General features: G+C 50.8%; 5 protein-coding genes across 5 annotated transcripts; 2 read left to right on the forward strand and 3 right to left on the reverse strand.

The window, feature by feature from the left end:
* Positions 1-388: 388 nt before the first annotated feature.
* FIESC28_03085 (uncharacterized protein) lies at positions 389-1,417 on the reverse strand (the record flags this gene model as incomplete). Its single annotated transcript, XM_031157234.1, has 1 exon — positions 389-1,417. The coding sequence occupies one exon, from the start codon at positions 1,415-1,417 to the stop codon at positions 389-391; it is 1,029 nt and encodes a 342-aa protein (XP_031018776.1).
* Positions 1,418-1,966: 549 nt separating this feature from the next.
* Positions 1,967-5,232, forward strand: FIESC28_03086 (uncharacterized protein; the record flags this gene model as incomplete). The annotated part of the gene is made up of 3 exons (XM_031157235.1): positions 1,967-1,990; positions 2,045-5,003; positions 5,081-5,232. The coding sequence occupies 3 exons, from the start codon at positions 1,967-1,969 to the stop codon at positions 5,230-5,232; spliced, it is 3,135 nt and encodes a 1,044-aa protein (XP_031018777.1).
* A 269-nt stretch (positions 5,233-5,501) lies between these two features.
* Positions 5,502-6,701, reverse strand: FIESC28_03087 (uncharacterized protein; the record flags this gene model as incomplete). The annotated part of the gene is made up of 1 exon (XM_031157236.1): positions 5,502-6,701. The coding sequence occupies one exon, from the start codon at positions 6,699-6,701 to the stop codon at positions 5,502-5,504; it is 1,200 nt and encodes a 399-aa protein (XP_031018778.1).
* An 811-nt stretch (positions 6,702-7,512) lies between these two features.
* FIESC28_03088 (uncharacterized protein) lies at positions 7,513-9,611 on the forward strand (the record flags this gene model as incomplete). The annotated part of the gene is made up of 4 exons (XM_031157237.1): positions 7,513-8,064; positions 8,118-8,814; positions 8,869-9,344; positions 9,405-9,611. 4 exons carry the CDS (start codon positions 7,513-7,515, stop codon positions 9,609-9,611), a joined length of 1,932 nt encoding a protein of 643 aa, XP_031018779.1.
* A 1,056-nt stretch (positions 9,612-10,667) lies between these two features.
* FIESC28_03089 (uncharacterized protein) lies at positions 10,668-12,719 on the reverse strand (the record flags this gene model as incomplete). The annotated part of the gene is made up of 2 exons (XM_031157238.1): positions 10,668-10,953; positions 11,005-12,719. 2 exons carry the CDS (start codon positions 12,717-12,719, stop codon positions 10,668-10,670), a joined length of 2,001 nt encoding a protein of 666 aa, XP_031018780.1.
* Between the last annotated feature and the right edge of the window lie 878 nt (positions 12,720-13,597).

Genomic DNA, 13,597 nt, shown 5'->3' on the forward strand with positions numbered 1-13,597 from the left:
CCGCTCCTCGCTTGGGCTCCGGTCCAAGTGAGGAGCGGTTCGAACCGCGCCCCAGATGTACTCATCCTGAACCCCCTTCATAGGACCTGTAGAGCCCCTGGCGCTGGTACTGTCTGGGGACGCCTAGACATACCAGTCGACCGAGGCTCTAAGGGTGGCCAAACAAATATCCCAGGGAAACCGGGGACGCGCAGTAGGTTCCTACGCTGGAGAGATAGGAACGCCGGGCGAATAGTTTTTTTGCCCTCTTCTTTTGGTTAATTATTACATGTATACAGTACGACTGATTTTAAAGTTCTGATGTTTTACAATAACTATCCTGGTGTGCCCCTTTAACTAGATAATAATAGAGCGCTGTCTCTTTTAATACACTTGCAACTGTATTATTCTATTGTGGCAATGACCCAACACTCTCTTTCCAAAGATCGTCGAAGTTAATGTTCTCATTCTCGAACAACTCTCGGATTCTCTTGGCTGCAACCTCTTGTTCCTTGGGGCCAAATCCTCCAGGCTGTGTCGCTTCATATTGCACAATCTCAACCCAACGATAAAATAAGTTTTCTTTTCCGAGTTTGATGAGTGCGTCCCTGAAAGCAAAGACTTGGCGTCTTCGCTCATCTTCACTCGAAGTACCGTTGACACGGACATCGTAGGACATCCAGCCATAGGCAGCGTGATGAACGAGAACGAGGCCCTTGAAAGCATCGAGCGCGAGCTCCTTCTTGTCGACTAAACGGTGTGCAAGTACCATGCGCGCCCAGTCAAGATCCCAGTAGGCATTCATCAGGAGATATCCGGTCTTTTGCTCCTGTAGAATAGGGGAAGTGGCGTTGTCAATGTAGGACAGCAAGATCTTCTTTGAATCATCATCCTCCAAGATATCGGTGAGAGCCTCGTCCCATTCTCGGCTTCGGCGCACGTAGACCTCCTCTTCACGAAAGCCAACCTGCCATCGCCATTGGCAAGGGTTACCGCGTGCTTGTCCAGCGACGAACTCCACAGGCCAAGGCCAAACAAAGATGAAGAGGATAAAGTCGATAGACATAGTTCCAGCACGCTTTGCAATCTCCAAGGAAATCTCAGCCCATGTCGAGTCTGCAGTGTTCCAAGTTGTCTCGTTTTCATGCCCAAGACCGGTCATAATCAGCTGCCAGTACCAGGGAACAATCCACCACATGCGTAGAATGAAGAGAAGAATGACTACAACGTTCATGCCGACGGGTACAAGGAAGATCTTGCGCTTAAAAGCGGCAGGTTTGTTGTCAATGTGTGTGACATAGACGTGCTTCTCATCTAGAGATTGAATGAATGGCTCCAGGGCCTCAGGGGGCCTCTTGAAAGGTGAAGGAGGAGCTTCATCCTTTTTATCGGCAAAGTGAGCACGTTTTTGTTTTCCTGCCCTCTTATTAGGAGCCATGTTGAGTGTGGCCTTTTGTTTTCGTAGGTGTTTTGTGAAGTGAAGCTTGAAAGAAGTATGATAAGAATGATTAGGCAGGAGTTTGTAGTTTCATTGGAAATGTGTTCTCGAAGAATGTCATGTTCTAGTGGTTCCACAAAACCATCCAGGCAATTCCATGGACATGGATATGGAGCGTCTAAAATGTGTCTTGCTCTACAACTTGTTAAGGAAGAGGCCAAAAATCATCAAAAACATTTCGGGATGTATATCTAGCTATAATATCTTGTAATTTTGGACTTTTGGAATTTTAATTCTTCATCTTGATATGGTAATCGAAGCTCAAAGATACACCTTTGTATCGAGTATCGTCCTGCATGTAATTGTCTAGTAGCGGACAATCCCGGCGCCGAGAGCTCAGGTCGCCCACTGTCGGGTGGCTAACCAGCCGACTTACTCCACTAAGATTTGATGGATTTCTACATTTACAGAAGGTACTTTAGCACATTCGTTTTTAAAGTCAATGTCGAGGTGATTTTGCTCTAGGCCTGTCAATCCCTCGCCGTGGCAATGTTGAGAGCTCGTAATTTCCAGGTTAGTTCTATACAGCTCTCACTCGTGAAATCAAATAGCTTATACATGTAACAGGAGCGTGGTAATTCCTACGTATGCGCCTTCTGCCGCCACAAACCCTCGCCGAGGGACTCGCAGCTTAGAGATCGTCCTGTGTCCAGCATCGCAGCTTCGATAACATCAGTCAGAGCCACCGGGCTATCATCATGTCACCCATCGCGAATATCTGGCGTGCGCTCTCTTTCGACGAGCTCTACACTCCGTGGACCCGACGATAATGGCAAGCCTGGTGGTTTTACTGGCGGTATTGCTGGAGGATTTGGAGCTGGATTGGGGTCGTTCGGAGCGTTTGCGAACAAGCCAGCACCAGATGTTGCAAAACAGTCGGGCGAACTACTTCCTCATGAATTGGAAGCTCGCGCAAAGATGGGATTGCCTCTGAAGAAACCTCCTCCGAAGCCTGTCCAGGCACAGGCAAAGGATAACGCCAAGACATCGCCAGCTCCTCAGAATACGCCTCAAAACAAGGGTCAAGGCAAGAGACTTGACCAGGGCAGAAACCAGCGGATGAAGGGCGCCCAGCAATCGAATCGGTTCAACGAAAGGAGTAATAATTTTAAGCAGCAGCAAACGGGACAACCAGAACAATCGCAGCAACCGCAAGAAGCGAAACCAGCTAGGCCTGTGTCCAATCCATTATCGAGCTCCATTCTTGCCGAGGCCTTCAAGACAGACCGTACACCAGCGCCAGTGGCAACACCCAGATCTTGGTCTAACAATGAACCTCCAAAGCCAGCGACTTCTGCTTGGGGAGCCTTTGCCTCTCGAAAAGTAGACACGCATGTTCCTCTGATGCAGGGTCAAGCCAAAGCGAAGCCCACAGAAAACCGGCCCGAAGCCCAACCCAAGCAGCCGTTTCAGTCAACGAACAAGGGTGGCGAAAATGTATGGGGTCAATTAAAGCGTTCAAGGAGGTCAAACGATGAGAAGACCCCAGGCCAAGATGCCGGCTTCTGGGATGCACTCGAAAGCCGAGTAACAAACATTCGCAATAGACCTGCTCCTGACCCTGAGGTCACTGAGCTATACCAATCTGCACTTCAAAGCGATGGTCTGTTGTCTCCGGAAGCTCAGCAACCACAAGAAGATCAACCGAGACGTAAGTCTCGGTTTGAGATGGAGGAAGAAGAGGAGCGTAATAGAAGGGATAAGAAGGGCAAGCGCCAGAAGAATGTTCGTCAGAGTGACTACGAAGACGAAGATATGGATGAGGATGCAATTCGGCGATGGGAAAGCAGACAGCGCAAGAAGGCTGAAAAGGAAGCCAAGAAGCACTTGGAACAACCTGTCGAGGCTGCGCCAGTGCCCATCTTTCTTCCAGAGTATATCAGTGTCTCTAATTTGGCCAATGCTCTTCAGATTCGTGTCGCGGACTTCTTGCATGACTTGGAGTCTATGGGCTTCGAGGAAATCACCGAAGAAACCATCATGACTGGTGACACGGCTGCACTGGTTGCTCAAGAGTATGGCTTTGACCCCACGGTAGACACAGGCTCTGAGCGCGATCTTCGACCTCGACCAGCACCAGAAGATCCATCATTATTACCTAGCAGGCCTCCTGTTGTTACCATCATGGGCCACGTCGATCACGGAAAAACTACTCTCCTGGATTGGCTACGCAAGTCTTCAATTGCTGCTCAGGAGCACGGCGGTATCACACAGCATATTGGTGCCTTCATCGTTCAGATGTCATCGGGCAGCCAGATCACTTTCCTTGACACACCTGGCCACGCTGCTTTCTTGTCCATGCGTCAACGAGGTGCTAATGTTACAGATATCGTGGTGTTGGTCGTTGCAGCTGACGACAGTGTTATGCCGCAGACTCTAGAGGCTTTGAAACATGCCACAGCTGCCAAGGTCCCTATTATTGTTGCAATCAACAAGATTGATAAAGAAGATGCTCAAGTTGACCAAGTCAAGGCTGATCTTGCTCGCCACGGCGTTGAGATCGAAGACTACGGCGGTGATGTGCAGGTTGTGCCTGTCAGTGGAAAAACTGGCAAGGGTATGGAAGATCTCGAGGAGAGTATCGTCACTCTATCTGAGATCCTTGATGTCCGTGCCGAGGCAGATGGCATGGCTGAGGGATGGGTCCTTGAATCGAGCGTCAAGCACACTGGAAAGACGGCTACAGTGCTCATCAAGCGAGGAACCCTACGTCTTGGTGATGTTATTGTTGCCGGAAAGTCATGGGCCAGGATTCGAGGTCTTCGTAATGAAGCTGGTGTTGACATCCGCGAAGCTCCTCCTGGAACTCCCGTCCAGGTTCTCGGCTGGCGTGAGCTTCCTGACGCTGGTGAGATGGTCCTGCAAGCGCCTGATGAGGGCAAGGCCAAGACAGCAGTCGAATACCGCGAGGAAATGGCTGAGAGACAAGAGAGTTCCAAGCAGCTTGCCGAACAAGAACAACGCCAACGTGAAAAGGCTGCCGCCGAGGAAGCCGCTGCTGCTGCAGAAGCCGAGGGCGTTGAAGCGGAGCCCGTCACTAATGAACCAGGTATCCTCTTCCAGAACTTCATCGTCAAGGCTGATGTCGCTGGATCCGTGGAGGCCGTATGTGGCACCGTTCAGGAACTTGGCAGTAACGAAGTTCAATCCAAGATCCTACGATCTGGCGTCGGTGCTATCTCCGAATACGATGTCGACCACGCTACTGCTTCCAAGAGTATCATCGTTAACTTCAACATCCCCATCCTCCCCCATATTCGCCAACGTGCGGACGAAGCTGGCGTGCGCATTATTGACCACAGCGTTATCTACCACGTCGTTGACGATGTCAAGAGCGCTCTCTCGGATTTGCTACCGTACAATATCACCCATAAGGTTCTTGGCGAGGCAGATGTTCTGCAGCTATTCTCTATCAACGTCAGGAAACGTGTATCGAAGAATATTGCGGGTTGCAAGATTCGTAACGGTTCTGTTAAAAGGACATCCATGGTCAAGGTCATCCGTGGTGGCGAAATCATATTTGATGGTAAGTCAAGCTCCATTCTCGTTCATTCTATCTATAGTGATATCTCGTCTTCTTCCATTTACTAACCAAACATCCAGGTAAAATTGATACTCTCAAGCACGTCAAGAAGGATGTCATGGAGATGGGCAAGGGTGCCGAGTGTGGTATCGGTTTAGAAGGCTTTGAGGATCTACGGATCGATGATCAGATCCAGACATATGAGGAGATCAAAGAAAAGCGAACACTGTAACAACAATATTGTAAAACATGTACGAAAAAGAAGGAAACAAAAGGAGTTGACTCTTCTGGAGTCGTGTACGAATAATTACAAGATATGATACATGGTCTTATGAGAGAAGATTATAGGATTTGGAAGGATGGAGTATATATACCAGATCTCACTAGTCTAGTGATCAGCTTCCACATACGAAGTCACATTTCAAAGGCTGTCCGCCATTTCGGCATTTCATGGTTACAGATTCAAATCTTTTTACAATTTCTACTTGGTAATGCTACTGATCAGCTTTTGTAAGGCGCCCCCACTGCGTTTGACGAAAATGTTCTCGTTGTACGAGTAGCTTGAGAACGCTCCTTTTCCAGCTTGGCCAAGCCAATACGATCCGTCACGGGTGTAGCTTCAATGATGTTATCAAACTCATCATCCTCATCGACATCATCATCGCTTCCGCTCCTCTCGTTATCTGAATCAGGCCGCACGCTGGTATCGGGCTTGAACTGCTGCTGGTGTTGATGCGGGTTGGGGATAGAGGCGGGCTTCTTGTCTTCTTGTTGATGAGGGTTGGCAAATGTCTTTGAAGCGAGGACTTTGCGACGGATTTCGGCCATTGTGTCTTCCTCATCTGAATCGTCGGATATTGCGTAGCGATCCTTCTCTTGTTCTTCTTCCTCCCCTTCTGGCTTAGCCTTTGACGGCTTCTTTCCCAAGTATATACCATCCACACTCCCTTCTTCCTCTTCGCTATCGTCCTCATCATCTTCATCCGAGTCGTCGTCATCAGAAGACTCTATCCGTCTTCTATTTGTGTTTCCACTAGTCCACATATCGTCTTTTCCCTCTTCGCGACTCTCAGCATATTCCCTCTCCAGCTGTTCCATCCACTCTTCCTGTGTCTTCTTAATCTCGGCCTCGTCGGCACATGCTGCATATCGCTTGAGCAAGCTGGAGTTGATTTTGAGGAAGGATGGGCCATAAGAGAAGGGTGAGAGAATCTGTTCTGCCCAGTCTGGGTGCCCACAGATATAGAATGCGGCGGCCAGCGCCTCAACACAGTTCAGACGCCAGGGTTTACCATAATTGACCGTGTTCGCTGCGACAAGATATGGCAACAGTCGCTCGCACTTCCCTCCCACCTTATTCCACTGAACCTCCTGCGTTCTCGCCCAAGAACATTCCACAACAGCAGCGCCATACTGGTCCATGATCTCGCGGTCGGCAGGGGAAACGGTATGTTTGCCATTGGGTGTGATGATGACTCCGTTGTGTCGTTGGCCAAGATGAAGATCACGCATCATTCCGAGCTTCATAAGCTTCTTTCCTGAGCAGCGCTTGGGGTCGCAATGACCCAGGTCCCAGCATGCAGCCTTGAAAGCTGGGCGCGAAGACCCAGAGCCTTCCTCTTCATCGCGGGGGGGTCCTCGACGCGGGGCAGGGCCTCCCTTTCGACCCTTGTGGGCGAAGTCTTTCTTATGACGGACCATTTCTTATGGTTAAAATTGGATTCCCGGCAGCTTTTTGTATGTCGTAATGTTCAGCGATATTTGTCAAGTGGTTGTGTAAGTGAGGTCAAGATTTAAAAATTTGCCTCCAAAAAGTATGGATGATGATAAGATCGATGGTGGGGTTAAATGGACTTGCAATATTTATTTTGGCCTTGAGATCATTTAGGTGAGGGGCACTTCAGCCCAGGCCTTCCCAGGAGCCAGGAAGGCGCTGGGGCATCAGCGGCAGGTGCGCTATGACACCCGCTGTAATGGAGCAGGGCCCTCTGCTAGTCTAGAGCCTGTCCGCGCTTGATGCCATCACGTGGCTGTGCTGCATCCTACGCCACAGTGCCACACTTTACCTCACTGCGGACTAGCTCATCATAAGTTATCGTGCCCAGTGAGTGCTAGGTGTCTAATTCCATCCATCCATGGATGCTATCCCCTGGTTCCAACCCAGTACATGACTAGAAACAACAAAGAGACAGTTTAGAACGGGACAACAGGCAGGCTGTCTCTCAGCTACGGTCTAGCCATTCTTTCTTGCAATTGAGACTCTGTTATCCTCTCTATTTCCTCCCTCAGACCGTTTCCGTCGGCTTGAGCCGTATTCGGTCAGACACTATCAAGCTCCAGCTTCCCCCCGCCAAACCCCAGGCCAGGCCATTGACCAGCTCATCCTTACACTCTGTTAACGGAGCACTGCCTCCTAGTATTGTCCACTACTACTACCAACTTCCACGCGCCAGACACCCCCGACTAGCTTCATCTTCATCCGCACCCTTCTTGATCTCGTCCTCCCGTTACCATGGAGGCTGCTTCAGCTCGCGCTGCGGCTCGCGACCGCTGGAACGATGTGCCATCGTCTGGTCGAACCCCCTCCCAGCTTCAACGCTTCGTCCAGCATGCCTGCAGTCCCGAGAACTATGAGCCCAATCTCGCTTTGAACCTCGAAATCGCCGATCTTATAAACTCCAAGAAGGGTTCCGCCCCTCGTGAGGCGGCTACTGCTATTGTCAACTATATTAATCATCGCAATCCCAACGTTGCCTTGCTCGCCCTCGGACTTCTTGACATTTGCGTCAAGAACTGCGGATACCCCTTTCATCTACAGATCGGTACAAAAGAGTTCCTCAATGAACTCGTCAGGAGATTTCCCGAGCGCCCGCCAATGCGACCTACGAGGGTGCAGGCCAAGATCCTTGAGGCGATTGAAGAATGGCGAGGGACAATATGCGAAACGAGCCGATACAAGGAAGATCTGGGATTTATCAGGGACATGCATCGGTTGCTAAGTTATAAGGGATACGTCTTCCCCGAGGTGCGAAGGGAAGATGCTGCTGTCTTGAACCCTAGTGACGTAAGTTCCAGTCGCTCGGTCCATACGCTATCTATACTAATTATGTCCTGTAGAACCTCAAATCTGCCGAAGAAATGGAGGAGGAGGAGCGAGAGGCACAATCAGCCAAGCTTCAAGAGCTTATTCGTCGCGGTACTCCAGAGGACCTTCAAGAAGCCAACCGCCTTATGAAGGTTATGGCCGGCTACGACACGCGATCGAAGACCGATTACCGCGCCAAGGCTGCTGAGGAGGTTGCTAAGATTCAGGCCAAAGCACGATTACTGGAGGAGCGACTGGACTCTTTCAAAGCAGGCGACAAGATGGAGGATGGCGATGTGTTCAGCGAATTGGCTACTGCTTTGCAAAGCGCTCAGCCAAAGATCCAAAAAATGTGCGAGGAGGAGTCGGATGACCATGAGGCCGTTGCCAAGCTCTTGGAGATCAACGATAGCATACACCGAACGGCAGAACGGTATAAGCTGATGAAGAAGGGTGATATGGAGGGCGCTGCCAAGGTTGCCGCCGGCGCTCCTCCCCCTTCCTCCTCGGGGACTGCTGCTGCATCTTCGAGTGCCGCAAACGAGCTATCGCTTATTGATTTTGATGCTGATGCCAGCAGCAACGGCGCTCAATCGAGCAACGCTCCTGCTCCTAGCTCCAGCGCTGGGGGTCTTGAGAATGACCTCCTTGGTCTCGATATTGGTGGTGGAGAGTCCAGCAGCTTTGGCCAGGGTGGCGGTATTGCTCTTGGCTTTGGCGCAAACTCAAGTAAGTTGTAATTCTAGAGCAGTCATGGCTTTCCGACGTACTAACTCCAACCAGACATCCCAGGCCCTGCGCTGCTATCTTCTATGACCCAAGACAACTCTGCCAGAGGTCAGGTGTCAACTCCAACCCCTCCCCCTTTCTCGCAATTTGCCTCCTTCTCACAGCCCGTCTCCCAGACGGCAACTCCTCAGCCCTCTATTCAGCAGCAACCTGCTCCCCCAGCTCAGCCTGCTTCTGACCCCTTCGCCATGCTCGGGGCTGGAAGCATGGCCTCTCAGCGCGTATCTCCTGCGCCAACTCAACAGCAGCCTCCCGCAGCTTCGAACGATGACGACGAATGGAGCTTCTCTTCAGCATTGCCTCCAGAGCCTAGCAAGCCTAAGGAGCACCAAGCTACCGTAAGCAGCACGAACGTCAAGATCGAGATGATTGCGAGAAGAGCTCCTGGTAATGAGAACGCCATCAATATCGTCTTCGCGTTTTCCAACAACGTACCCCAACCCATTAGCGAGCTTCACTTCCAGCTCGCTGTTACAAAGGCAAGTTGATCCATTCTATGAGCATCGGTACCGAGCACTAACCTTGAATAGGGCTACGAACTCCAGCTCAAGCCTCAGACCGGCCGTGACCTCGCTCCCCAACAGAGCCGCGGCGTCACCCAAGAAGTCCAAATTTGGCATGCGGGTAACCGTGCCCAAAAGGTCACAAGTGCCAAGTTGAGATGGCGTGCATCTTACAAGCTGAACGAGCAGGCCGTTAATGAGATGGGTGAGGTGACCGAGTTCAGTCTCGCATAAGAGCGATATTGTTTTTTCTTCTTTCTATCGGGAGGCACAGATATCTAGTATAAGTGTTGGACGAAGTTAAAGAGTGGGATGGTGCTTGTCACAGAAAGGGGTATGGCGTAGCAATGTTTATATGCGTCAATGGATGAAGCACATGGCAGAGAAGAGCAAAAGCGAGTCCGCAGATCTTTTCTGATTTGTCAAGTGAGCAGTTACCTTTGATATTTTACGTCTCGTGAACGGTAGACTTTCGAGCGACTTTTAAGAGGGTAACATAGACAAGATAGAACGAAATGAAACCTGAGCGAGGGAGGTTCCAAGGCTGGTGTGAAGGCCTTATCATATCTTCAAGACGCTTTCGGTCTAATCTTTATCGAGAGAAGACAGAGCCAGAAGTTTACCGTATTTCCTCAAGTTCATATCGCAAGACAGAGTGAATGTGACAGATCAGCTACGAATTAACCAAGGCTCTGCATAGACAAGCATGTTCACGTAGTCATTAAGTCGTTTGCAGTCATGTGGCAATTCATTGCTTTTACATTTGATGAACTCCTACTCTAACATCTATTTAGTTCCTGTAAAGCAATTTCTTCGACGTCAATGCCACCTAAATGGTTATGGCGCCTTCTTTGTCATGGTTCAAAACTCGTCGTCGTCTGAGATGAGATAACCGTCTTCCCTGTTCCTCTCTTCAATCGTGACCCGACATCTGTGGTACTCCCAAATGCAACCTTGTAAACGCCCCAGCCCCTTTTTGAAAAATAAAAGAAAAGAAAAACAAAGCTCTGGCACTCCAATACTCCCACAAATCTGAAAACTTTGAAAACGATGCCATACCAGGCAAGCTATGCTCCGCAAAACAACGTTAGGGGGTGAAACAAAGGAAAGCGAAACAAGTCCGATGTGAGCAGTATGGAAGGTGTCGCAACGACACTCAGTGCCGGAGGGCGGCGAGGAGGTCCAGAGTATAATCTAGCAGCAGTTCAGATGCTGAAGAACGATCCTTTCCATTTCAGAGTGCCTCTCGATCTTGACATCGGTAAAAGAGCTGGAAAGCGTTGGGCGATGCTAGGCGCCCAATTCACTAACGGCCAAGGACGGTGTAGTCGGGTTCAGTGAATAGCCACTGTGAGTAGGCGTCTTGGCCATTTGGGCCATGGTCTCGCGCTCAGCCTTCTCGCGCTCACGCTGCGCCTTCTCTTGTTTAGTAATGCGAGGTTTTCTAGTGACGGAGCCGCCACGAGATCCGGGGCCGCCTCCACGACCAGTCCCGGCTCCACCCCGAGTTGATGCACCTCTGGCACCTCCACGGCTACCTCTTCCACCACGTCCTCGCTTGGGAGGCCCCTCTTGTCTAGTGACTGTTAGCATAAGATCAGAATGGATGGAATTCAACGGTACGTACCCAGCCGCTGGCTTTTCGACCTCGGGCACCAAGGGACCAGAGTAAACAAAGAATCCGTCACGGCTTGCTGCTGCCTGAGCTTCCCACAGAAGCTCTGAGTCATCCACGAAGTCATCATCGACATCGTACTGGTCTTCCTTGAAATTACGCTTCTTTTTGGGCTTGGCCTGCGCATCAACACCACTGGTGACACCGTTGTCGGGGTTGCTAGCCTCGGCATCGGACAGGTCAACAGACATTTCATCACCAGATTCGCGACCAGACTCTGCCTTCTCTAGAGAGGCAGCTGCCGCAGCAATGCGGGCCTTGCGATCTCGGTTTGCAGCCAGACGAGGGTGAAGAGCATCCCAGCCGTATCGATCTTCAGCCATGCGCATGAAGTTGACATATCTGTTCGTCTCCCCGGGCTGGATAGGTACACTGAGAATGATGGTAGGGGCTTGAGCTTCTTCACCTGGCTTGGCTCGGCCAAAGTCGAGGATTGATCGACCTTCCCCTTCCTGCATGTCATCCAAGTTGTCGGTTTTGGGCGTTGAAACTCCGGTATGGGGTTTCTGCTTTGGCGATGACTTTTTGATAGGACCGTTAGAGATTGTCGTAAAGTTAGACTCCTTGATGACTGGGCGTTGAACTGGCGGCGGTGGTGGTGGAGCAGAATCCTGCTTAGCTTCCTGCACAGGCGGGCGTGAGGAAGGAGTTGGCGTCGGTGTCGAAACTGTCTGAGGTTCTTTGGATGGCGATGGAGGCTGAGAAGGCTCGTGTGCATGGAAGCGAGGTTGGCTTGGAGGCTGATAAGGGCTGCGCGATTCGCTTCCACCAAGGAGACTTGCAATGGTTGGCGAGCGGTTGGGCATTTGCGAAGGGGCCCTTGGTGACCCAGAGGCCGAATTATAAGAGTTATGAGAGACCATTGTCCCACGCACAGGATCGTAGTTACCACGAATGGGATCGTAGCTTTGGCCGCTAGTTCGTACAGGAATCGATGTAGAATTGTTAGCCTGCGACTGCGGTTGCGAAGAAGGCCGTTCAGTTGGAGGGTCCGAGTTCAAGAGGCTTTGCATAGATCCAAAATGTTCTCGCTTCGCCATCTTGGGTGAATAACGCTGCTCAGGTTGGTGTGATGACGATGATGGTTGTAGATGATGTTGACCAGGTGAAGATGCTGATAGATTAGAGACGTCGGCAATGTGCGACTGGCCCCCGGTAGACGCCCCAGCGGCAATGGACTTGGAATCGGAGGGAACGTCATCTTCACCATCGGCAGCATTCATCTTCCTCTTTCGCGGCATGGGTGGTGCATTGGGATCGCGGGGCTTTCGAGGCTTTCGCGCAGCCTTTGCTATGTCGGCACCGTCTGAGGTTCGAGGCTTCACAATAGTCCCTGGTTTACGCCCCGGCTTCTTTCTGGGGACACCTGCAGCAGTTAATTGCACCCATTGGTTATCGACGAGCGCATATCGCCTAGCAGGTCCAGTGCCTGATTGCGGTGGCATGGGAGGTGGAGGTCGGTCGCCGTGGTTCTGGTGGCCGATGTGTTGATATTGACCGTCACTGGAAACGACAACGATCTCATCATAGTCTTGTGGTGGACGACTGCTCGAACCGTTCCGTGATGGCGAGCCGGGGTCGGAAAGTGATCCAGAGGGAGGCGAAGAAAGTTCCCCGGCTGATGAGTCGTATCGCGACATAGACGTGTCGCCAGCTGTTGCGGTCATGCTGAGATGTGAAGAGGCTGTGAATAGCCTCGTGAAGGAAACCGTGTGGCGTGTATTATAAATTGAAGGGACAAACTAATGCAAGCTTATTGCATCCAGGATCACCAAACCGGAAAACAAGAAATTACTGCCAGCCGAACACAATAGGTAACTAAGAACAAAAGATCAGATAAGGCTTTGTCGCGTAGGCAAGGCTGTGATTCAATGCAGCTCAAGTCGAGAACGCAGCGAATAGCGGTCGGCAACGTACTGTAGTGGTGTAGTGGTACACGCTAATGGCGCGAAACGCACCACAAAGTCGGGTACAGGTACGGCGAATAGAAAGCGTCCAATAGGTGGCGTGCGGGTCTCGTCAGGAAACGGAATGGTTGCAGGCGGGAGAAGCGTCAGAGGTGAAACGAGCTGTGAGTGGCCAGACTGTGGAGTGCAGGTGCGGGCGGTGGAGAAGCTCGAATCTCTGAATAGCCTCAAGATCTTGGGTCAGGTAACGACGTTGACCGTCAAAGCAGCTTCCGACACGAAAAAAGAAGCCGACTGCGGAATTGAGGTTGTTCTGAAAGCGTCACAGAATACTGCTATTCGAGAAGCAGAAAATGACAGCAAATCGGAGATGATTAAGATGTGCGAATAGTGTCGATTTGATGAAATTGGGCGATTCCAATGATAAAATCGTCGGTCGTTGTTGAGAAAAACAGGTGAGAGGTGGAGGTTTTGGTGAGGGAGGGGGGGAGAAAGAAGAAGGAAAAGGGAAGAGAAATGAGATGGGGATGGCTACGTTTTTTTTCCGGGGCGACGACAATATTTCTTATTTTCCAAGCCAGGAAGGAGAAAAACGGGGCAAAGCCAACAGCTTCTTTACATTTGAATGCTACGACTCG

Source organism: Fusarium coffeatum (genome assembly GCF_003316985.1).
Source record: "Fusarium coffeatum strain FIESC_28 chromosome Unknown BRIP53273_contig_65, whole genome shotgun sequence".
NCBI lineage: Eukaryota > Fungi > Ascomycota > Sordariomycetes > Hypocreales > Nectriaceae > Fusarium > Fusarium coffeatum.